The sequence below is a fragment of the Metopolophium dirhodum genome, chromosome 3 (assembly GCF_019925205.1).
Source record: "Metopolophium dirhodum isolate CAU chromosome 3, ASM1992520v1, whole genome shotgun sequence".
Taxonomy (NCBI): Eukaryota; Metazoa; Arthropoda; class Insecta; order Hemiptera; family Aphididae; genus Metopolophium; species Metopolophium dirhodum.
The window spans coordinates 33567077-33591359 of NC_083562.1; the positions used below are offsets into that span (position 1 = coordinate 33567077).

Genomic DNA, 24283 nt, shown 5'->3' on the forward strand with positions numbered 1-24283 from the left:
ATAATAATATCTAATATTTTATTACATTTATATATTGCAAAATAAACAACAACTGTAACAGTGTAACCTTCAAATTAGGAGTATAGTACGCTGAACAGTAAACGAATGATGAGTAAAATTTAATGACTATAGCCTATAGGTAATAATAGTATAGGTAATATGTGAAAAATGCACTTCAAATACAAATATAACAAAATATGCACTTTTATATGGAAAAAATACTTAAATATGCAAAATAAAAAATATTGCATTCAACTTCTAGTATTATGATATGAAACAAATTTATATACCACGTATTTATGTTTTGAATGATTATTGAAAAATATGCAAACTCCTAACGTCTTAGATCTAAATTAATATATTATCTTATCAACGTAAAATTGCAAGAAATTACGTTTAGATTTATTAGATTTAGTATTGTCATATTAAACGAGGCCCAATTTAAACGAGCAAACAAATAGCCAATAGGTATTTGTTTCTTAAAAAAAAGTTAATATTAATTTTTATTTTTTCATTGTATTATTGTAAAACAAATTAAAAAACCATCAAAAAAATAAAAATTTTATGAAAACAACACTATACATCGATAATATTTGTGTACAATATTATAAGGGGGGATACATTATTTTCGACAAGAAAAGTGGAGGGATGGAAAATGTAAATTATACAAAGACACAAAGTGGAGGGATGTCATCACACCGTTCCCCCTCCTCTATGACCACTGCTGATGTTGAAAATCGAAACATTTTTTAATTTCAACTATTTATCGTGTGTACACAGTTGTAGATACCACGGCTCTCACACATATTATAATATTGTAAAAGCATTGCCTTCATCGCTCCGCTCAGAATATACCTAATAATATAATTATGTATGAAATACAATAATAATAATATTATTGTCATCAGCTAGTAATTATTTATTATTAGAAAAGTATGTTAAGAAGATGTCACACCCGCATGTGTTGTCTAATTGTCTACTTGTCTCCGCCGTACAAATGTACAATAAAGCAAAAACTGTTTAGCGTGGGACAACTTTTATCTTTCTGTGTTTGTAGTAGTGGCTCCAAAATTTCTGAACATATAGGGTGGAAAATTATCTATGCAACAGCGGGCAGATAACATAAATACAATAAAAACTTAAAGTTATTTGCTTCTAAACATTTGGTTTTTTTCATTTGCTTATAAAAAATGATTGGATAGTGCTATTAAAAAAAAAGAGCACGCTGTTGCACAGATAAAGTTCTTCTTTACGTGTTGTCAAACGTTGGCAGTTTTACAACAAATAAGGTGCGAGAAAAGTTGTCCGCGCAAAACAGTTTTTGCTATGTTGTACATTTGTAAGACGGAGATTACACATGCGGTTGTGACATCCTCTCAATATAAATATTAAGAGGACGTGTGAGTACGTGACACCGTCTTACAAGTGCCTAACATATCAATTTTTTTTTTTTTCGTTTATTCTATGAAAATTTACAATCTATAGAATAAGTGATACAATAAGTCAATGTGAGAAAAGTGAAAAATATGAAATAAGGTTAACATATTTTAACGCGAATCGCGAGATTAGGCAGGATAGCCTGTGGTAACACCATAATAATGTATTATACCTAACAGGTATTATAATACAGAAATAAAATATTAATAGTAACAGATTAGTGTTATCTTATATCTACTATCTCCAAGTGGAGTGTTATAAATTATAATGAGCAATATGACGGAGATTATTATGGAGAAATAATACCTTTAGCAAGCATTGAATTTAGTACAGAAAAGGGGAGGGAGATGAGGGGACGGATTAGTCGATTAGTGAGTTCAAGTTAGATAAGAAACTTAAACAATTTCGCCTATATGATCCGGTTGTGAACTTTGATTCCCGGTGGCTTCTGATTATGATTTGTTTGTAGTCTGACGAGGATTGGAAATCGGGCCTTTCCGGGACTTTCGGATAGACTTTTTTGAAATTGGTGGTGGGTCCTTGGAGCACAAGGCGCATTTGGCGGGACTACTGCGGTCTTTGGTGCAGTCCTCCATGTGGTGGTCTTCCCCACATTTGACGCATCTCGAATAATTGTGAAGACAATTATTTTTCGTGTGTCCACAATCTTGAAAATTGTGGCATTGTGGAGGGCAACGTGTTTTGATGTGTGGTTTCTCGATAGAAACTTTTGTGTTGAGTAGCGATGTCGTTGTTAATGTCTTGAGGTTGAACCTCTACAAAGAAAAAAGGAAGGGGTATTTTATCTTTGTTTTTGGCGTTGTGAACGTATTTAACATTGTGACCTAATTCGGCCAACGCGCTGATTATATCGGGCACTAAAGTGGAGTGATGCAGGTTTGGGCAGTGATTGGCGGTGGTGACGGGAGGTGTATGTGCGGAAACTGGAATCAGTTTGGCGTAAAAAGTCCATGATACTATAATATTATAGTATGTGCGACTAAAAAGAGGTTGAATCTTAAGGTATGACGCCATGACGGAGACGCTCTGCAAGCGAAACCATTCGGGCTGGTGATGTTGATCAAGGCGGTTTTGAAGGCGGAGAAGTCCACTATCATAGCAAATCTTACGCTCAGCCGATCACGTTTAGCTCAGTTATAGTTTAAAAATTAGAGTGAATTGACCTCTTATAAAATCTAAAGGTAAAAATATTATCTTGGGCTTCTCATAGACTTTAAAATCAAATAATAATATTAATTTTTAAATATTTATTCTGTGATATTATTGCGGAAGTTTCTCGATAATATCATTAACATGGACATGTACATAATATTATTATTTATACGTCTATGATTATTACCTATATTATTATTATTATTATTTAATATTAATTATTATTGAATCATGTTTATACAGTGACATCTAGTGACTTATTAACACACTAAAATTTTTTGTAGCTAACTTCTTGCTATCATCCGTAAAACCGTAACCGTATCATATCCCACACTCGTTGCTAACTTTGGATATCTAATTCAATCTTTTTTGTTGTTGCTATGATATAGATATGGTAATATGTTCGCAGGCCGCCCTGTACTGTATACCGACTGAAAGACTGAATACTTGTGTTCTCACGGTTTTTTGCTTTTAACTTTTCATCCATTTCAATCCGTCGAGAACCGTTCTAATACTTCACCATGGTTGCGTTTTCGGGATCTGGCGATTCCAAACAGGCGACTAATGCCTATAAAGACAAGAGCAAACCAGCTGAAATAAGAAAAAGCAACATCTCAGCTGCTAAAGGTTTGAGCGAAACATACGACACTTATATTTATTCAAGAATACCTATTAAGTTATTAAGTTTTTCTTAAGAAACTAATACGAATATTGTATACTGGATTTCAACCCTTATTGTTACCGTTTCAATCTTCAGCGTAATAAAAAAAATAAAAAACTATACTGTTTTCTACTTGCTTGTAGTTCAGTTTCGTGTTAATTCAGTTAAAATCGTACCTATACATTATTTAACTATTTAAATTGAGTTGATTTGATTCCTTGTTTATGTAGAACAACATTTATTATTTTATTAATTTCAAAACTTCTATATGGTTGTATTAATTAACATATTCGGATTAACGTATAAGTAGTAGGCAATATATTAGTGGTATATCACTACATTTTAAAAGAAACAAAGAAGAGGCTAATTTTTGTTATGGATATTGTACCTATTGAATTTTAATGGAAATATACATACATGCTTAACACAAACAGACAGGGGTGGACTGGGGAAACTATTTGGCCCGGGAAATCTATATTTTGACCGGCCCTTGCTGTTTTGTCATCACAAAATGTAAAAACTTAAATATGGTACCAATGTTTTAACAAAATATGATGGCTGCATCCTTTGTTCATCTTCAATTTTCTCAGGAAACAACTTGGAGCTCAACTAGAGATTCAATGTGTTTAGTAATTAATTATCCTTAGTACAGAGTATAATGTATTAGGTACTTATTTTCTTTTACCTATGTAGGCCTACTCTATAACTGAGTCGTTATGGATGAAAAACATTTGTCAATCTCTAAACTGTGCCAACTTGATTTTTTTAAGAGTTTCCTTTTTCTCTCTGACTTTCTCAGTATCACCCTGTCTTTTAGTTTCCATTTTAAATAAGCAATAGTGAAGTAACTATTACAAAATCACCAAACAACACACTGCAATAAAATAAAAAAACAAGTAAATAAATTCAGTTATATTAATTAAGAATGTTACATTGGACCGTATTGGACGTACAAAACTGTATGTAGAGTTATCAGCTTATTTATCAACCCATGAATAATATTATATTTTATTATTATGTACAATATTTTAATATTATGTACAATTTATTAATCTTATAATTGTTATTGTGTACCTGTTATTTATCTTGAAATGCTGTGATGCATAGGAATAAATTTAGGGAGTAGTTTTAACCCCTATATCTTCCCAAATACGCAACATACTTATTGTTAACTAATGATAAATACATTATTTTTATTTCTAGCTGTTGCTGATGCTATCCGTACAAGTTTGGGACCAAAGGGAATGGATAAAATGGTAAATATGTGTTAACATTTATTAATAAGTATAAATACAATTTTATTAGGACTTGAACTTTATCATCATAAATACCTATATTTTTTACATATCTCTTTATATTGAAATATCTTTATTTCTATAATCGTATATTTAGATCCAATCGGCAAATGGTGAAGTAGCTATTACAAATGATGGTGCTACAATTTTGAAACAAATGAATGTAATACACCCAGCAGCAAAAATGGTAATACTTAATTAAGTTTATTTGTATACATTTAAAAATGTTTTTGTAATAAATCATTAATATTTATTTGTAGATAATTAAATCATCTTTAAAGTATTTTATTTTGTTTTACTAACATCTTTTGTGAACAATTAACCAACACTGAAATTAAGTGGTAAATCATAGGTAAACTCTTAGATCATATACTATGGATTGAGCTACAGGCTAAATATCTGAAGCCAACATAACTAGGGTGAATATGTGCAAATGTGCATGTGTACAATTGATATCACGCATTCACGCGTACGATTGGTACATCTGTGATCGCCGCTAGTCTAGTGATAAATATGATAATGATAAATATGCGATGAGTACTGACTCGTCTTTATGATGTCTTCAACAGGTAGTACGCGTTTATAATGCTGTAGCTCTATCCATAGTATATGATCCTTAATTAACTATTACCTAATTTTTTTTTGGGTTAAGTTTGATTAGTATTTAGTTCTACTTACTAGTTTTCTTACCCACATGAATCCAAATAATCTTAAAATATTACAATTAACTGTAATATAGTTATTTTATTTTTATTCCATTCAAATTTCAGAAAATATCAATATTTAAATATGAATAAGTACCCAATTTTTCCATTGTTAAAGAATAGATACCATATATTTGTGAATTCCTATTAATTTTTTAGGCATCTATAATTAAATCTTTAAAGTTTAAACAATATATTATATGTTTATCTCATGGTATTATGATTTTTTTTTGTGTTTAGTTAGTTGAATTGTCAAATGCTCAAGATGTTGAAGCAGGAGATGGTACAACTAGTGTCGTTGTTATCGCCGGAGCCCTATTAGAAGCTTCTGAAAAACTTTTGCAAAAGGGTATCCATCCTACTGGAATTTCAGATGGATTCCAAAAAGCTGCTGCCAAATCTATTGAGATTATAAAAAATATGGCTACTCCAATACTACTAACTGATCGAGAAAGTTTAGTTAAAAGTGCTTCAACTGCTTTAAATTCTAAGGTGGTTTCACAACAATCATCATTGTTAGCTCCTTTAGCTGTTGATGCAGTTTTAAAAGTTGTCGATCCTGCAAAAGATACCAATGTTGATCTGAAAGTATAAATAATTATGATTTGTAAATAAATAAACCTGTGTTCATAATTTTCTTTTTTATATAGGATATTAAAGTTATCAAGAAACTAGGAGGAACTGTTGAAGATACTAAGTTAATTGATGGCCTAGTGTTTACACAAAAATCTTCAAATGTAAATGGTCCAAGGAAAATTGAGAAAGCTAAAATAGGACTTATCCAATTTTGTATATCGCCTCCAAAAACTGATGTAAGTAACATAGTATACACAATTTTTATTTATTTCTATTTATTTATTTATTTACGGAGTAAATCCATTTATAATAGTAATAATATATAATATAGCAGTATAACAAACCTATGAGGAAACATTACATTTAGTGATTGGTGGTTACATATTATTTATAACATAAATATAGTATAATAAGAGTTGACAAAATATTAAATAATTAGTAATTAATTACAAATTAAAGTTGAATTAACTGTGAACAATTCAAAAGTTTATACAAATAATAACTTATATTAATACAAATTAAAATATAGTATATGAGAGAGAAGGTAAAAGAAAATAATTTATAGAAATACCATGGTTGAAATATACAGATTATTGTATATTTATTCGGATTGTTATCATCGGAAACAAAATGGCTGCGTAAAGGGATATCACAGATATAAATTTTTCTTATCATCAAAAATACGCTGACAATAGCTAACAAATTCAAAATACTTGGTTATTATTGACTCATTTTACGTTGCCATTTTTATCATCAAATATTTGATTGAGAAGGGGTATATATGCAATAACCTTGTATATTTCAACCACGAGAAATACATTATCAATAATTATACATTAAATGCTGTTTTTGTATCATTTATATTGCAAAAAAATAAATCTAATTTTATTGAATTGGCATTTGACATCAATGAATTTATCGGGTAAGAAAATGAGTAGTTAATAAATATATTTTTTAAAGTAAATAAATCATTATTTCTTATAAAATTAGTTTTTGCTTTAAAATTCAGTTTTTCTATTATTTCCTGGCATTCAATTTTAATATTTAATAATTTAATTTAAATAATATATTAAGATAGATATTTTCTACGATTTCTTAAAGTAAAAATATTTAAAAATCCGGATATTCCTTCGTAACCAGTATGGAAGGGCGTCCAACATTGCATTTAAAGGATACAAATTGAAAAAAATAGTTTTGAATGGAATCAAGATATTTAAAATTGAGGAACTAGGAGACCAAATGAAAGTCTAATTTCTACCACCATGCGGTCGCTGCTGCCGCCTGTCGTGCATTGTAGCTTGTTTACAAAATTCACCATGCGAGGCGGCGTAGTGCACTCGTTGTCAGATCAACAACTGGTAGGCAACCTTACATGGGCCTGATTGTAGGAGATGCGCCGACTACAACAAGTTTCGGTTGCCGCCTAGTTGCACTCTCTTGTTGGACAGAGTATAGCTGAGTTGGGATAATAATTATAATATATATTGTTAATTACATTTAAATATTTTGAATATACTGTCTTCTAAAGGTGCTTTATTAGGAATATAAATAGAGCTTATAATTACATTTTTGTGGTCAAATTTTATTAACACGCTAATAATTTTTTACGTATTATCAGATATAATGATTTTGTAACCGTAAGAGTTATTTTCAACACTGCCTGTCCGATCCGAAGGTTTACCCAAACGGTTTAAATTTATAGGGTTATAACCTAACTTATTTCATTGAAGATAAGTTTCAAGTAATAGCCATCAGATATAGAGTTTTGTGTATTATTTAAATCTTCTGGTTCGTTATATAAGATAATATTTTGAACTCCTAACTGTCTATAAGCTAATTCATTTAATAAACTTAACTCAAACATCAAACACAAACTAAAAGTTTTTCAATTTGTATTAATTTATTTTTAATTTCAGACATTTTTATTTTTAAAAGAGAGTTTTCAGCAGTTAGCTTAGTTATTTCAGTAGGTCATTAAACGTTTGTTAAAACTTTTTAATGTTTTATTTTGTTCATTTTATTTTGTATAATCTTTACCTCATTCATCAATTTTAATATAGAATCCAATTGTTCTTGCGCTGATGTAGACATAATAAAAATGAAAGATAAAAATAACACGAATAGGCTATAATATTATTTATTAATTTATATAATATTAATATCATCATACATTAGTACATGACTGTTATTAATTAATTCAATACGACAAACTGTAGCATTCATACAAACGTTAAAATATTCAAAATTACAGTAGGTGTATACATAGGTATTAGAAATAATATACGTAATGCAGAAAGGTTTCTAGTCCATACAATCAATATTTATTGTTAGTTATTAAATTTCATCTCACCTACAGATCATGACACTTAATTTGAAATAATGTGGAATGATTTATTTTATTTATCAGAAATAAATTATATTATTAATAAATTTATAGTGCGCGTCAAAATAAAATGAATGTGCAAATATGGTTACTAATAAATTATGTAATATTGTGTTAAATAAAGATAATTTTAATTTATTATGATGACAATAAGCCTTAGGACACCTAATTACGACATAAGTCGAATGATTTGTGCTTTTTATCTGAGTATTAAATAATTTCCTTTTAAAATTAAAACTTAATTAGTTGATGTAACCCATCATGTTTGGGACAAATGATGACATTATGCTAGATAGGGACATATGAAAATTATGATTCTAATTAAAATTTGATCTGACAATTATATTATCATGAGTTAGAATATCTCTTTGTAAGTGAAATTATTTCATTTCATTTGTGCCAACCAATTAATTTCTTTATAATAAGACATAAGCCTTAGGATGCATTATTACGATTTCCGCAGTTTGATTTAAGTTTATTTCTGATTTGTATTTATTATTGAAAAATTATATTGTTAAAACGACTATGATGAATTGAACTTAGGACACCTGTACGACATCTTCTAAGGTGATTGAGTATAACATTAATTCTGAAAGTCTGATATTATACGAAATGAACTAATTTTAATTTATTATGATGACAATAAGCCTTAGGACACCTAATTACGACATAAGTCGAATGATTTGTGCTTTTTATCTGAGTATTAAATAATTTCCTTTTAAAATTAAAACTTAATTAGTTGATGTAACCCATCATGTTTGGGACAAATGATGACATTATGCTAGATAGGGACATATGAAAATTATGATTCTAATTAAAATTTGATCTGAAAATTATATTATCATGAGTTAGAATATCTCTTTGTAAGTGAAATTATTTCATTTCATTTGTGCCAACCAATTAATTTCTTTATAATAAGACATAAGCCTTAGGATGCATTATTACGATTTCCGCAGTTTGATTTAAGTTTATTTCTGATTTGTATTTATTATTGAAAAATTATATTGTTAAAACGACTATGATGAATTGAACTTAGGACACCTGTACGACATCTTCTAAGGTGATTGAGTATAACATTTATTCTGAAAGTCTGATATTATACGAAATGAACTAATTTTAATTTATTATGATGACAATAAGCCTTAGGACACCTAATTACGACATAAGTCGAATGATTTGTGCTTTTTATCTGAGTATTAAATAATTTCCTTTTAAAATTAAAACTTAATTAGTTGATGTAACCCATCATGTTTGGGACAAATGATGACATTATGCTAGATAGGGACATATGAAAATTATGATTCTACTTAAAATTTGATCTGACAATTATATTATCATGGGTTAGAATATCTCTTTGTAAGTGAAATTATTTCATTTCATTTGTGCCAACCAATTAATTTCTTTATAATAAGACATAAGCCTTAGGATGCATTATTACGATTTCCGCAGTTTGATTTAAGTTTATTTCTGATTTGTATTTATTATTGAAAAATTATATTGTTAAAACGACTATGATGAATTGAACTTAGGACACCTGTACGACATCTTCTAAGGTGATTGAGTATAACATTTATTCTGAAAGTCTGATATTATACGAAATGAACTAATTTTAATTTATTATGATGACAATAAGCCTTAGGACACCTAATTACGACATAAGTCGAATGATTTGTGCTTTTTATCTGAGTATTAAATAATTTCCTTTTAAAATTAAAACTTAATTAGTTGATGTAACCCATCATGTTTGGGACATATGATGACATTATGCTAGATAGGGACATATGAAAATTATGATTCTAATTAAAATTTGATCTGACAATTATATTATCATGAGTTAGAATATCTCTTTGTAAGTGAAATTATTTCATTTCATTTGTGCCAACCAATTAATTTCTTTATAATAAGACATAAGCCTTAGGATGCATTATTACGATTTCCGCAGTTTGATTTAAGTTTATTTCTGATTTGTATTTATTATTGAAAAATTATATTGTTAAAACGACTATGATGAATTGAACTTAGGACACCTGTACGACATCTTCTAAGGTGATTGAGTATAACATTTATTCTGAAAGTCTGATATTATACGAAATGAACTAATTTTAATTTATTATGATGACAATAAGCCTTAGGACACCTAATTACGACATAAGTCGAATGATTTGTGCTTTTTATCTGAGTATTAAATAATTTCCTTTTAAAATTAAAACTTAATTAGTTGATGTAACCCATCATGTTTGGGACAAATGATGACATTATGCTAGATAGGGACATATGAAAATTATGATTCTAATTAAAATTTGATCTGACAATTATATTATCATGAGTTAGAATATCTCTTTGTAAGTGAAATTATTTCATTTCATTTGTGCCAACCAATTAATTTCTTTATAATAAGACATAAGCCTTAGGATGCATTATTACGATTTCCGCAGTTTGATTTAAGTTTATTTCTGATTTGTATTTATTATTGAAAAATTATATTGTTAAAACGACTATGATGAATTGAACTTAGGACACCTGTACGACATCTTCTAAGGTGATTGAGTATAACATTTATTCTGAAAGTCTGATATTATACGAAATGAACTAATTTTAATTTATTATGATGACAATAAGCCTTAGGACACCTAATTACGACATAAGTCGAATGATTTGTGCTTTTTATCTGAGTATTAAATAATTTCCTTTTAAAATTAAAACTTTATTAGTTGATGTAACCCATCATGTTTGGGACAAATGATGACATTATGCTAGATAGGGACATATGAAAATTATGATTCTACTTAAAATTTGATCTGACAATTATATTATCATGGGTTAGAATATCTCTTTGTAAGTGAAATTATTTCATTTCATTTGTGCCAACCAATTAATTTCTTTATAATAAGACATAAGCCTTAGGATGCATTATTACGATTTCCGCAGTTTGATTTAAGTTTATTTCTGATTTGTATTTATTATTGAAAAATTATATTGTTAAAACGACTATGATGAATTGAACTTAGGACACCTGTACGACATCTTCTAAGGTGATTGAGTATAACATTTATTCTGAAAGTCTGATATTATACGAAATGAACTAATTTTAATTTATTATGATGACAATAAGCCTTAGGACACCTAATTACGACATAAGTCGAATGATTTGTGCTTTTTATCTGAGTATTAAATAATTTCCTTTTAAAATTAAAACTTAATTAGTTGATGTAACCCATCATGTTTGGGACATATGATGACATTATGCTAGATAGGGACATATGAAAATTATGATTCTAATTAAAATTTGATCTGACAATTATATTATCATGAGTTAGAATATCTCTTTGTAAGTGAAATTATTTCATTTCATTTGTGCCAACCAATTAATTTCTTTATAATAAGACATAAGCCTTAGGATGCATTATTACGATTTCCGCAGTTTGATTTAAGTTTATTTCTGATTTGTATTTATTATTGAAAAATTATATTGTTAAAACGACTATGATGAATTGAACTTAGGACACCTGTACGACATCTTCTAAGGTGATTGAGTATAACATTTATTCTGAAAGTCTGATATTATACGAAATGAACTAATTTTAATTTATTATGATGACAATAAGTCTTAGGACACCTAATTACGACATAAGTCGAATGATTTGTGCTTTTTATCTGAGTATTAAATAATTTCCTTTTAAAATTAAAACTTTATTAGTTGATGTAACCCATCATGTTTGGGACAAATGATGACATTATGCTAGATAGGGACATATGAAAATTATGATTCTACTTAAAATTTGATCTGACAATTATATTATCATGGGTTAGAATATCTCTTTGTAAGTGAAATTATTTCATTTCATTTGTGCCAACCAATTAATTTCTTTATAATAAGACATAAGCCTTAGGATGCATTATTACGATTTCCGCAGTTTGATTTAAGTTTATTTCTGATTTGTATTTATTATTGAAAAATTATATTGTTAAAACGACTATGATGAATTGAACTTAGGACACCTGTACGACATCTTCTAAGGTGATTGAGTATAACATTTATTCTGAAAGTCTGATATTATACGAAATGAACTAATTTTAATTTATTATGATGACAATAAGCCTTAGGACACCTAATTACGACATAAGTCGAATGATTTGTGCTTTTTATCTGAGTATTAAATAATTTCCTTTTAAAATTAAAACTTAATTAGTTGATGTAACCCATCATGTTTGGGACATATGATGACATTATGCTAGATAGGGACATATGAAAATTATGATTCTAATTAAAATTTGATCTGACAATTATATTATCATGAGTTAGAATATCTCTTTGTAAGTGAAATTATTTCATTTCATTTGTGCCAACCAATTAATTTCTTTATAATAAGACATAAGCCTTAGGATGCATTATTACGATTTCCGCAGTTTGATTTAAGTTTATTTCTGATTTGTATTTATTATTGAAAAATTAGATTGTTAAAACGACTATGATGAATTGAACTTAGGACACCTGTACGACATCTTCTAAGGTGATTGAGTATAACATTTATTCTGAAAGTCTGATATTATACGAAATGAACTAATTTTAATTTATTATGATGACAATAAGCCTTAGGACACCTAATTACGACATAAGTCGAATGATTTGTGCTTTTTATCTGAGTATTAAATAATTTCCTTTTAAAATTAAAACTTAATTAGTTGATGTAACCCATCATGTTTGGGACAAATGATGACATTATGCTAGATAGGGACATATGAAAATTATGATTCTAATTAAAATTTGATCTGACAATTATATTATCATGAGTTAGAATATCTCTTTGTAAGTGAAATTATTTCATTTCATTTGTGCCAACCAATTAATTTCTTTATAATAAGACATAAGCCTTAGGATGCATTATTACGATTTCCGCAGTTTGATTTAAGTTTATTTCCGATTTGTATTTATTATTGAAAAATTATATTGTTAAAACGACTATGATGAATTTAACTTAGGACACCTGTACGACATCTTCTAAGGTGATTGAGTATAACATTTATTCTGAAAGTCTGATATTATACGAAAAGAACTAATTTTAATTTATTATGATGACAATAAGCCTTAGGACACCTAATTACGACATAAGTCGAATGATTTGTGCTTTTTATCTGAGTATTAAATAATTTCCTTTTAAAATTAAAACTTTATTAGTTGATGTAACCCATCATGTTTGGGACAAATGATGACATTATGCTAGATAGGGACATATGAAAATTATGATTCTAATTAAAATTTGATCTGACAATTATATTATCATGGGTTAGAATATCTCTTTGTAAGTGAAATTATTTCATTTCATTTGTGCCAACCAATTAATTTCTTTATAATAAGACATAAGCCTTAGGATGCATTATTACGATTTCCGCAGTTTGATTTAAGTTTATTTCTGGTATGTATTGATTCTTGAAAAATTATGTTGTTATAAAACGACTATGATGAATTGAACTTAGGACACCTGTACGACATCTTCTAAGGTGATTGAGTATAACATTTATTCTGAAAGTCTGATATTATACGAAATGAACTAATTTTAATTTATTATGATGACAATAAGCCTTAGGACACCTAATTACGACATAAGTCGAATGATTTGTGCTTTTTATCTGAGTATTAAATAATTTCCTTTTAAAATTAAAACTTAATTAGTTGATGTAACCCATCATGTTTGGGACAAATGATGACATTATGCTAGATAGGGACATATGAAAATTATGATTCTAATTTAAATAATATCTGATGTCACTACCATTAACCCTTGATTAGAACCAATTTAAATATAGCTTTTTAAAAAAAAATTTTTAGTTAAAGTCTCTTATTTTGTATAAAAGAATTACAATTTTAATTTATAATGATGACAATAAGCCTTAGGACACCTAATTACGACATAAGTCGAATGATTTGTGCTTTTTATCTGAGTATAAAATATTTCCTTTAAAAATTAAAACTTAAGTTGATTTAATCTATCATGTTTTTGGACATATGATGACATTATGCTAGATAGGGACATATGAAAATTATGATTCTAATTTAAATAATATCTGATGTCACTACCATTAACCCTTGATTAGAACCAATTTAAATATAGCTTTTTAAAAAAAAATTTTTAGTTAAAGTCTGTTATTTTGTATAAAAGATTTACAATTTTAATTTATAATGATGACAAAAAGCCTTAGGACACCTAATTACGACACACGTCGAATGATTTGTGCTTTTTATCTGAGTATTAAATAATTTTCTTGAAAATAAAATAATATACATATTTGTGGTTTTGCCTATAATGATGTTACCATTTTTTGTCATGCTTCTAACAACATAAATTAGACTACCTATTTTAAGTATAATTGCTGAATTTTATTTGATGAACCAATCACCCTATGATGATATATACGCCTTAGGACACCTAATTACGATTACTATCGTATGATTTGAATTAGGTATATTTAATTTTGCTTGTTGATAATATTATAAAAATTTTGCCTGTTTTGTATTTAAAATAATAATTTAGAGCCAAATTTATATTCCTAATGCGCAATTTTTAATTTTTTTTATAATAATAATTAATTCCCCTCACCAGTTATTTGTACAATATTTAGTAATTTTGTCTTTTATTTTATTAAATATCTTCTATTTAAGTTCTCGGTTAAAAAGGATTCTTACAGTATTAATCATTTGCATTGAAATGTTATGTATATTTTTTTAATATTTGATTTTTTTTATATAAATAAAATTTTTTTATTAGTAGCTTTAGAAACAGAATTATTTCCACAATTGGTTACACTCAAACCTTATATTCTATTTAGTAGGTACTGTGAATTATTTATTTTTTAAACAGGTATTTTTCATAAAAATCACTTCATAACTAACGTTATCCCTACATGGTTGGGATCAAACTTACATCTAACATGGATAATTTAATGCACAGAATAATCGGTTTTACCTATTTTTAATATTTGGAGCTATGTACTATATAGGGTTTACTATCTATGGAGTGAACATTTTTAAAATAAAAACCGTACGTTTGTATTAATTTTTACCTTAATTTCTTTAATTATGACAATATAAAATTCATTTTAGATTCTGAGCAAAGCGAAAAAGTGTATTAAGTTTAACAATTTTGTGTGTTTGTCTGTCAGTGGTAATTTGTGAAAAAATCGTTTTTATTTTCTTGTTGTAACTCAAAAATTAATAACAGTACACTACACCCTCGAATATTTGATCAAAAATTCATATTAGCATTTCCCATTAATGGTAACATTTTCGAAATATTTTTATTCTTTTTGAGCTAGTTATAGCCTTGAGAAATTTTTTGAATTATTTACGGTAAAAACTTTTTTACTTAGTAAAAAACCTTGAAAATGTAATACAAGTTTCTTTATACGTTTTTATTAATGTAAGTTCAAAAATATTAAAAATACACAGACACGTCTATTTTCTATTTTAGGCATTTAAAGTTTTTAAATTTTGACAAAATTCATCATAATGTCGAACATTTTCAAACTATTTTTCAGTTACAATTTCATAAGTCTTTCATTAGAAATGTTGATAGAATACTCCTCACAATTGTTCCTACCTTAAACAAAAAAAAAGATTACCGGAAAGTTACATTCATTTTTTATAATTGTTTGAATTTAAAACTTTTACGGCATAGGATTTTCATTGGTTAATTAACGAGTTTTCATCTATTAATTTTTTGATATTTTGTTGTAATTCAAGTACGAATAATCCTAGATACTTGAAATATTCACCAAATGTTAAAATTATCATTTTCCATACATGGTAAAATTTTAAAACAATTTTGACTTTTTAAGTGATTTTTAGTCATAAGACATTGTAGATTATTTTTCAGTTAGGTTTCATAATAGTTTTTCTTTTCATAGATAAGATGTTAATAGAAGATTCCACAAAAGTTTTACTACCTAGAACCAAGAAAAAAGGTTACTTAAACGGAACATACATTTTTTATGAGCTTTTGAACTTATAATTTTTACGATATTTGATGTTCAGCGGTAAATCTATTCATCTATTTTCGATATTACGGTGCATTTCACCGTATACTCTTGAAATGTTCACCAACTATTTATATTAGCATATAATGATACAATTTTCAAATTATTTCTACTCATTTGAGACATTAATGGCCAAGATAATTTTTTAAAATGTCAGAAATTATTTTTCAGTTAGAAATTCATAAAATTTTTACTTTTCATAGCTAATATAAGAAATTTTATTAGAAGGTTCCCAACAAGTTTTTATATCTTTATCAAAAAAAAAGAGTTCATCGGAAAGTTAATGACACTAACAATGAGATTTTAGATTAAAAAAAAAAAAAAAAATTCATATTAGTTTTGTTTATTCAAGTATAACACAACGTCTCCGCTCATAATCGTTTTTCGTATACAATAATTTATCATTGAATTTACATCGATTACAACGACATGCTTTACAACTACTGTATAGCAGAGCGGTACCCACTTTTCCACCTTTTTTAATTATTTAAAAGACGAGAAATGTTGTTTATCGCATTGTCGGATTCGTGTTTTTCGTAATAATTAGGATGCACGCGTTTTTTACTTAAGGCAGCTCTAAACGATTGGATTTTTCATGCATTTAGACCTATAAGCTGGCGAAAAAAAACATAGGTACTTATAATTTTAATTTTGTATACTAATTTGAATTCGTTAGCCTCTTTTCTATGTTCTAAAGTATGCATCTTCTTATTTTTTTGTCTTTTTATCACTTAAAAGTGCAATTTATAATAATAATAATAATAATATAAAGTTTATTGCAACAGCATAAATTTAAAAATAATTATATAGACAATATAAATAACAAAAGTTTCAACTCAAAATCCTAATAGCTAAATAAATCCTATTAGCAAAATTAATTTTGAAAAATGTCCAAAATCTGTTTCCTTCAAATCATATAAAAAAGGTTGACGAATTCAAAATTGAAATTGGAATCTTTAAGTATGTTAATTTTTCTCCAGCTTATTAACATTATTCATTGTCGCGAGTGTAAAAATATTTTTCGTGAGTGATTTCGTTGACTTGTGCATGCGCGTATGTGTGCTATGGAACATAGTCGGGGCGATATGAAAATAAATTGTTGTCGAGTTCAAATTTCTTCAAAATTCTAATTGTATATCTTACATATAAAACCGCACTCACTGATAATCCCTCTAATAATAATTTACGACTAACACAAAGATTACAAGTTGCGACGACAAGATTAGAAATTGCCTAAATTGTTCCCCTTAAATAGTAGCTACTAAGAGCCACATTGTAGACCTTTATTTATATCTCATGCACCTAAATTTTTTTCGTTAACATGGACCCCTTGCTGGTCAAAATCGACAACTTTGGGAACTTCTGGATTAGGGAATTTCAAGAGGGTTTTTTTTTAAATATTATAATCTTGAAGCAAGTTTGTGGAGACGGTGTGTTAGTCTGGATATTTTATATTGTTACTATTTATTATAGCCTGTAAGTTAAATTGATATTATAATATTATAATTTTTTATTCGTAAACAAAGCGTTACAAATTAAAATCTCATTTTTAGCGATTTTTTGTAATTTTTCTATGGTTTTTCCCGTGACATTAAATAGTTGTTGAGAAAATCGATAAATGACCTGTCTAAAGTACCATCTTAATCCGATTCGTTAAAAGATTAGATACTATATGTTGAAATCAAAGCACTCCTTCACAGGTAGACATTTTGTATACGGGATAAAAAAAAAAATAATAAACACCATTGTAAAACCACCACTAGCTTCCTCGCTCCGCTCAGAATCTAAAAGTAATATTGTTCTGAATGTTACTTAAATTGATTTTTTGTAAATAATTAAATATTTTATATTACCCATGTATTTTACATAGAATTATTTTTATTTTTGATTTATTAGGTTTTTAAATAAATTATAATTTTAAGTTATTAACATTATTCACATTTACTCGTATTTAAACTTTTATGTAGGTTATGTTTATTCATCATTAATCATTATCCATTTAAATATGTTTGCTCGATATTAATTTAAGTTATTGGTTTAATGCATGTCATAGAATTACACAGAAATACATCACAAGGTGTGAATATTTACTAAAAACTTATAATATATTATTATACGCTCGATACCCTTTGATCTCGAATAAGATTTTAATTTCAATCTTTTGTTGTAACTATTATTCTACATTGTTTTTATTGAGAACTATTCCGAAACGAACCATTCGTCATTGAGCTGTAAATGTTTATCATCAAGTCCAATGTCTATTTATCTATCTAGCACGTAGGAAATAAAAAAATAATATTAGTGATAAATGATAATTAACCACAGTATACATTTATTATTTATTGAAACACAACTGCTAGTATTGTTGAAAAGAAACGACGTCCCATTAAACATATTTTAATACTAAAAATGATTTAACACTACAAATTGCAATATTCCGGGCATCTGAGAAAGTTTTACAGTGTTGTGTTATACGTGAAATATCTTTCCGAGTACAAAGTTATACATACGTCGTAGGAAACTACGACTCTTCAAAATGTTGCCAGGAACGTGTGATAAATCGAACGATAACGATAACGATAATCGAAATGCTTTGAGTGGCGGATGGTCGGCTATAAAATTACTCGAAAAATTGAAATTCTGCAACAGCGGTATTATAAAAATCGGAACTCTAGAACGCGAGCGTTCGTCAACCAAGAAACAGGAACTCTGTGAAACCAGCAGCAATTCGATACCTTCAGGATTTCTGTTTCTGGTCGTGTTGATCGCCCTCAGTGGAATATTCACGATCATCATGTGGTTCACGGAGTTATACATGTTCCAAATCTTACAGTTCGTTACTATAACGCAGGGCAGTGCTTCATACAACATGTGGCAAAACCCGCCCGTCAAGCCGTACGTGTCGATTTATCCGTTTAATTATACCAACATCAACCGGGTGTTGAAATACGGCGATACGCCCATAGTCCAAGAGCTAGGGCCGTTTGTCTATAGGGAGACGGTCGAACGGCTTAACGTGGAGTTCAACGCTGACGGTACGGTCACATACCAGGAGCGGCGAAGTAATGAGTTCGTGCCGGAGATGTCGCAAGGCGACCCAGAACGATTGACCATAACCGTACCAAACTTGCCGCTAATCAGCGCCATATCGAAGACCGCTGACACGTTTTTCTTTACTCAAAAGGTCATGTCGTTGTTATTGAACGGGTTTATGGTGAAACCGTTCTTGGACCTAAAAATTAATGACTACTTTTGGGGCTACGAGGACAGCATATACACTTTTGCCCAAAGTCTGGCGTCAACTGTGCATAGGGACGCCCACCTGTCAAAGTTCGGTATAATTACAGGGCGCCGCGGCGTCTCGCCCGACCGGATCACGATCCACAGTGGAGTCGGCAATCTGAACGAGCTCGGCATCATTACCAGCTACAACGGGCTAGACGCACTGGACGTGTGGAAGACAGATGAGTGCAACCGGTTGGATGGCAGCGACGGGTCCCAGTTTCCACCGACTACATTGAGCCGCAAGTCGAAACTGTTTGTGTTCCACATGGACTTGTGCCGTCGGTTCCCGCTGGTCTACAAAGAAGACATCGAAACGGTACCCGGGGTGACCGCATTCCGTTTCCAGGCGCCCAGAAATGTGTTTGATACTCCAAACACAAACCCAGATAACGACTGTTATTACACCTCAGAAACTTTTCCTCCATCGGGAGTCTTCAATTCATCGCCATGTAATGGCGCCCCGGTAATGATGTCGTTCCCACATTTCTATTTGGGCGACCCAGAGTTGAGAAGAGACATTCTGGGATTGTCACCAGATCCCGAGCTGCATGAGACCTTTGTTGATGTTCATTCGAAGTTGGGAGTGTCCCTGGGAGGCCGATCAAGGTTTCAAGTCAATATCATGTTAAAGAAAGTCGATGGGATATCGCATTTCAAAAATTTCAAACAGGGAATAATACTGCCAGTAGCATGGATAGAAGTGAAAGTTGACAAACTTCCTGACGACATAAAGAGAACTCTTCAACAGACTTCTATTAGTATAAACCTCGGTGAGATATTGTTGAAGTGGACATCGTTGTTGACACTTACATTGTCTATGGTTTTTTTAGTCAGAAAAATTATATTAAAAGATTGTTTTATGTCTAATGAGAAACAAATTTTACCTATGAATAAATAATTGTTCTGTACTAAATAAAATATGTATTATCTACTATAATTTGTATATTATTTATTTTTGAATATAAATGCATTAATCGTTTACATTTGACATAATTGTGTAATATAATGACATTATATACAATGTAGTTAATTATGTGATACTTCAAACTATGGTACGAATTTAATTTTTTTATTTTATAATAATGTAAAAAATGTTTAATTTTATATCTTTGTATTTTTAAAAAAATTTTTAGTATAGATGAAATTGATTATAATATATTATAACTAATAATTTATGAACAAAGACTTTAATATACAATGAACAAGTGATAAACCAATTTTTTAGCCAATTACTACAATGATAATGAATTTATAAATTCTGATATTGATGATTTTAATTTTAACTTATCTAATATTTATCATAAATTATTAATGACACGACGTCATGATAATTAAATCATAAGGTCCTATGTTATAATTCGACGAAACTAAAAGTAATGTATTTCTGATTGGAAATTGTATTTAATCTGATAATATTTATTTTATATCTGAGTGTTATCAGGATCTTGTTAGAAGAATTATTTTGGTTGAGGGTTTATTTCGTTAAAGTTATTAAATATTTATGGAGTTATTACTTATTATTGAGTCTTAAAGTATAATATACTCAGGGCCGGTGTTCTACAATTTTTATGGGAGGGGGGAATTGAGATCAAGTATTTGCTGACTGAAATTTAATTAATGCCAACTAAAAAAATGTCGACCTGTAATTTCTTGAAACAAACTGTGAAGTATCTATAAAAATTTCGGGTTTTTCTGTACTATGTATGCTAAAATAATTAAAATTTGATAAATATTTAAAAACATAAAACAAAAATAAAAAAATAGAACTAAAACATAAAAAACAATTCTTATTAAAATCTATTAATCAATGTTTTTCAACAACACAACAATTTAGTAAATATAGTAAACACCTTTTAATTTAGCAGTAAATCATATTTAATAAAAAATACCTAACCTTCTGAAGTATAAATATTGTATTAAGTAGTAAGTTTTGAATTTGTATTGTCGAATAGATATTTAAGAAAATAATATGTAATTCTAAATTAGATTTTTATTTTCCCCCGTGGTGATTTGCCCAGTGGTTTTCGATTAAATTAAGTATTATATTATTTAAGCGCAAAAACATTAGTAGGAAAATATTATATTGAAGAAATTATTATCACAATGATAAATTGGTAATAATTACTAATTTATAGTTGGAATATATTTATATTTATACGCACATATGTAGTATGTATGTGTTTAATGAAGGAAAACGAACATAATATAATATTAATATCTGTTTGCGACTGGTTGTTTTTTAAATTAACCATTTGGGCTGGTCAAAACTTTTGCCCCCCTCTATTAAGTACAGCAATAACACCATTGACTTATAATAACAATATAGGCCTACCACCCACAGGTACTTGAGATAGTAATTAGCAGTAGGCGGTAGCATACCGATGGACGACTGTACAAAAAGTTATTATAGGTATCATACGTATTCTTAGCAATTGGCAGTATTTTGATTACTAAATCAGTAAACTCTTAAATTATCAAGTATGTACAGGTGAAGTCAGTGGGAATAAGGAAAACAAGGAGTTCTACTTCTCCTAATTTGTATACTTACACTTTAGTGGAGTCAATAGTAATTTATATTCTACATTGTTTTATAACAAAGTAAAATATTAATAGGGTCATCTTCTGTAATTACCGATTCAGAAAATCAAAAATCCTATTTTCAAAATATTGGTGACTCCTAAGGACTCCTAACCCCTCGTTTTTTTTATAAAAATTAAAGCCTAAAAAATCTAGGAATACCGTTTTTAACAAGTCGTATAATTTCCAGCTCTCAGCTATTAAAAAAATGCCAATTGATAATTACAAAAAATTCAATCAGGGGAGGGGATTGACCCACCATACACCCGAATTACTATGAATATACTATGCTACTTCTTTTAATTATTAAATGAGTAATTAATAATATTATTTTACTCTCATAAGGTTATATAATTTGTACGTCATTAAATGATTATTTCAAGCAATGTTTTAATAGTTAATTTTGTTTTTGTTTTAGATGGATTATAATGTGGTGGTTTCCGATTACACTGCCATGGATCGCGTATTACGTGAAGAACGTGCTTATATTTTGAACATTGTTAAACAAATTAAAAAAGCTGGTTGTAATGTCTTATTGATTCAAAAGTCAATATTGCGTGATGCATTGTCTGAATTGGCTATACATTTCTTAGACAAAATAAAATGTATGGTTATTAATAATATAGAGCGAGAGGACATAGATTATGTCTGCAAGGTATATTTTTGGAAATTTAAAAATAAATCTCAATAGAAAAATAATTTGCTAAAATTTTATTCCAGACATTGAATTGTAGACCAATTGCGAGTCTTGATCACTTTGTTGCTGAAAACCTTGTATCAGCAGACTTGGTGGAAGATGTCATGACTGGTAACAGTCATTTTGTACAAATCACTGGAATCAACAACCCAGGTAGAACAGTTAGTATCATAGTGCGAGGTTCTAATAAATTGGTCTTGGAAGAAGCTGAACGATCAATTCATGATGCATTGTGTGTTATCAGATGTTTGGTAAAACATAGGTAAGTTATTGAAGAGTATTATAAATTTTATATTTTTCATATTAATCTTTGGATCATTTTAGAGCATTGTTAGCTGGAGGTGGTGCACCTGAAATCGAAATCAGTTTAAAATTAGCTGAACTTGCAAGATTAGTTACTGGAGTCGATGCATACTGTTACAGAGCTTTTGCCCAAGCTTTAGAAGTTATACCTTTAACATTAGCTGAAAATGCTGGTCTTAACCCCATCACCACAGTTACTGAGTTGCGTAATAGACATTCTCAAGGCGAAGTTACTGCGGGTATTAATGTCAGAAAGGTAATTGTTAAAAATTATAAATATCTGTATAATATACCTAAACCAATTATGTTTCAATTGTATTTTGCAGGGAGCAATAACTAATATTCTAGAAGAAAATGTTGTACAACCCTTGTTGGTATCCATTAGTGCTATAACTTTGGCTTCAGAAACCGTACGCAGCATTTTGAAAATTGATGATATAGTAAGTAATAGTTTGTGTACACAAATAAAACTCAACTAATAGTAGAAGTGTTAAATACATTTTAAGCATACATTATTTACTTAATAATTGAATTTTTTTAGGTCAATACTAGAGGATATTAAAAGTTTTTACATATTAATTTCTCCGGTAAGTAACAATTTATACTAAAAATTAATTATCATTCTTATTTAAAGAATTTATTTATTTTCAGATCCAGAGGAAAGACTGCACATATAATAAAACTAACATCCTAATAATCTAATTGGATCAAAACTAAAATTAATTTAAGCACTATTTCAAGCTTAATTAATTAATAAGTTTGCTCTTTGTGCAAATAATTTTTTGTTGGAAATTTTTTTTTTTACTTAATAATTAATAACAATACACATAAAAAATTACTATTTGTCTAAATCTTTTATTATTTATGTCCTTGTGTAGTGCCTATTTATTTATATTATTATGATCAAATGTATATTTTATGAATTTAATGATTAATAAATATTACAATTTCTGCTAATTTTTGATAAGTAAAAAATAATTTTTTTTTGTAGTACTAAACTACCAACATAATTTATTACTCAACAATTAAAATAAGATTTCTTAATTATTTTTTTCAATGTAATTTTCTTATTTTATTTTCATGACAGAGCATTTGGTAAATATAATGAAAGGTTATATTATGTACAACAATCATAAAATGTAAGATACAAATACCTAAAAG

The 24283-nt window shown here is 28.6% G+C and overlaps 2 protein-coding genes and 1 pseudogene across 2 annotated transcripts; 2 read left to right on the forward strand and 1 right to left on the reverse strand.

The window, feature by feature from the left end:
* Positions 1-1715: 1715 nt before the first annotated feature.
* LOC132940646 (uncharacterized) lies at positions 1716-2555 on the reverse strand (annotated as a pseudogene).
* Positions 2556-3006: 451 nt separating this feature from the next.
* On the forward strand, positions 3007-24080 carry LOC132940479 (T-complex protein 1 subunit delta). Its single transcript, XM_061008116.1, has 11 exons — positions 3007-3237; positions 4475-4527; positions 4664-4753; positions 5511-5858; positions 5921-6082; positions 22541-22777; positions 22843-23081; positions 23144-23378; positions 23449-23562; positions 23664-23709; positions 23774-24080. Exons 1-10 carry the CDS (start codon positions 3132-3134, stop codon positions 23682-23684), a joined length of 1605 nt encoding a protein of 534 aa, XP_060864099.1. The 5' UTR covers positions 3007-3131; the 3' UTR covers positions 23685-23709; positions 23774-24080.
* LOC132940478 (scavenger receptor class B member 1-like) lies at positions 18574-20526 on the forward strand. The gene has a single exon (XM_061008115.1). The coding sequence runs from the start codon at positions 18797-18799 to the stop codon at positions 20441-20443; it is 1647 nt and encodes a 548-aa protein (XP_060864098.1). The 5' UTR covers positions 18574-18796; the 3' UTR covers positions 20444-20526.
* Positions 24081-24283: the final 203 nt, after the last annotated feature.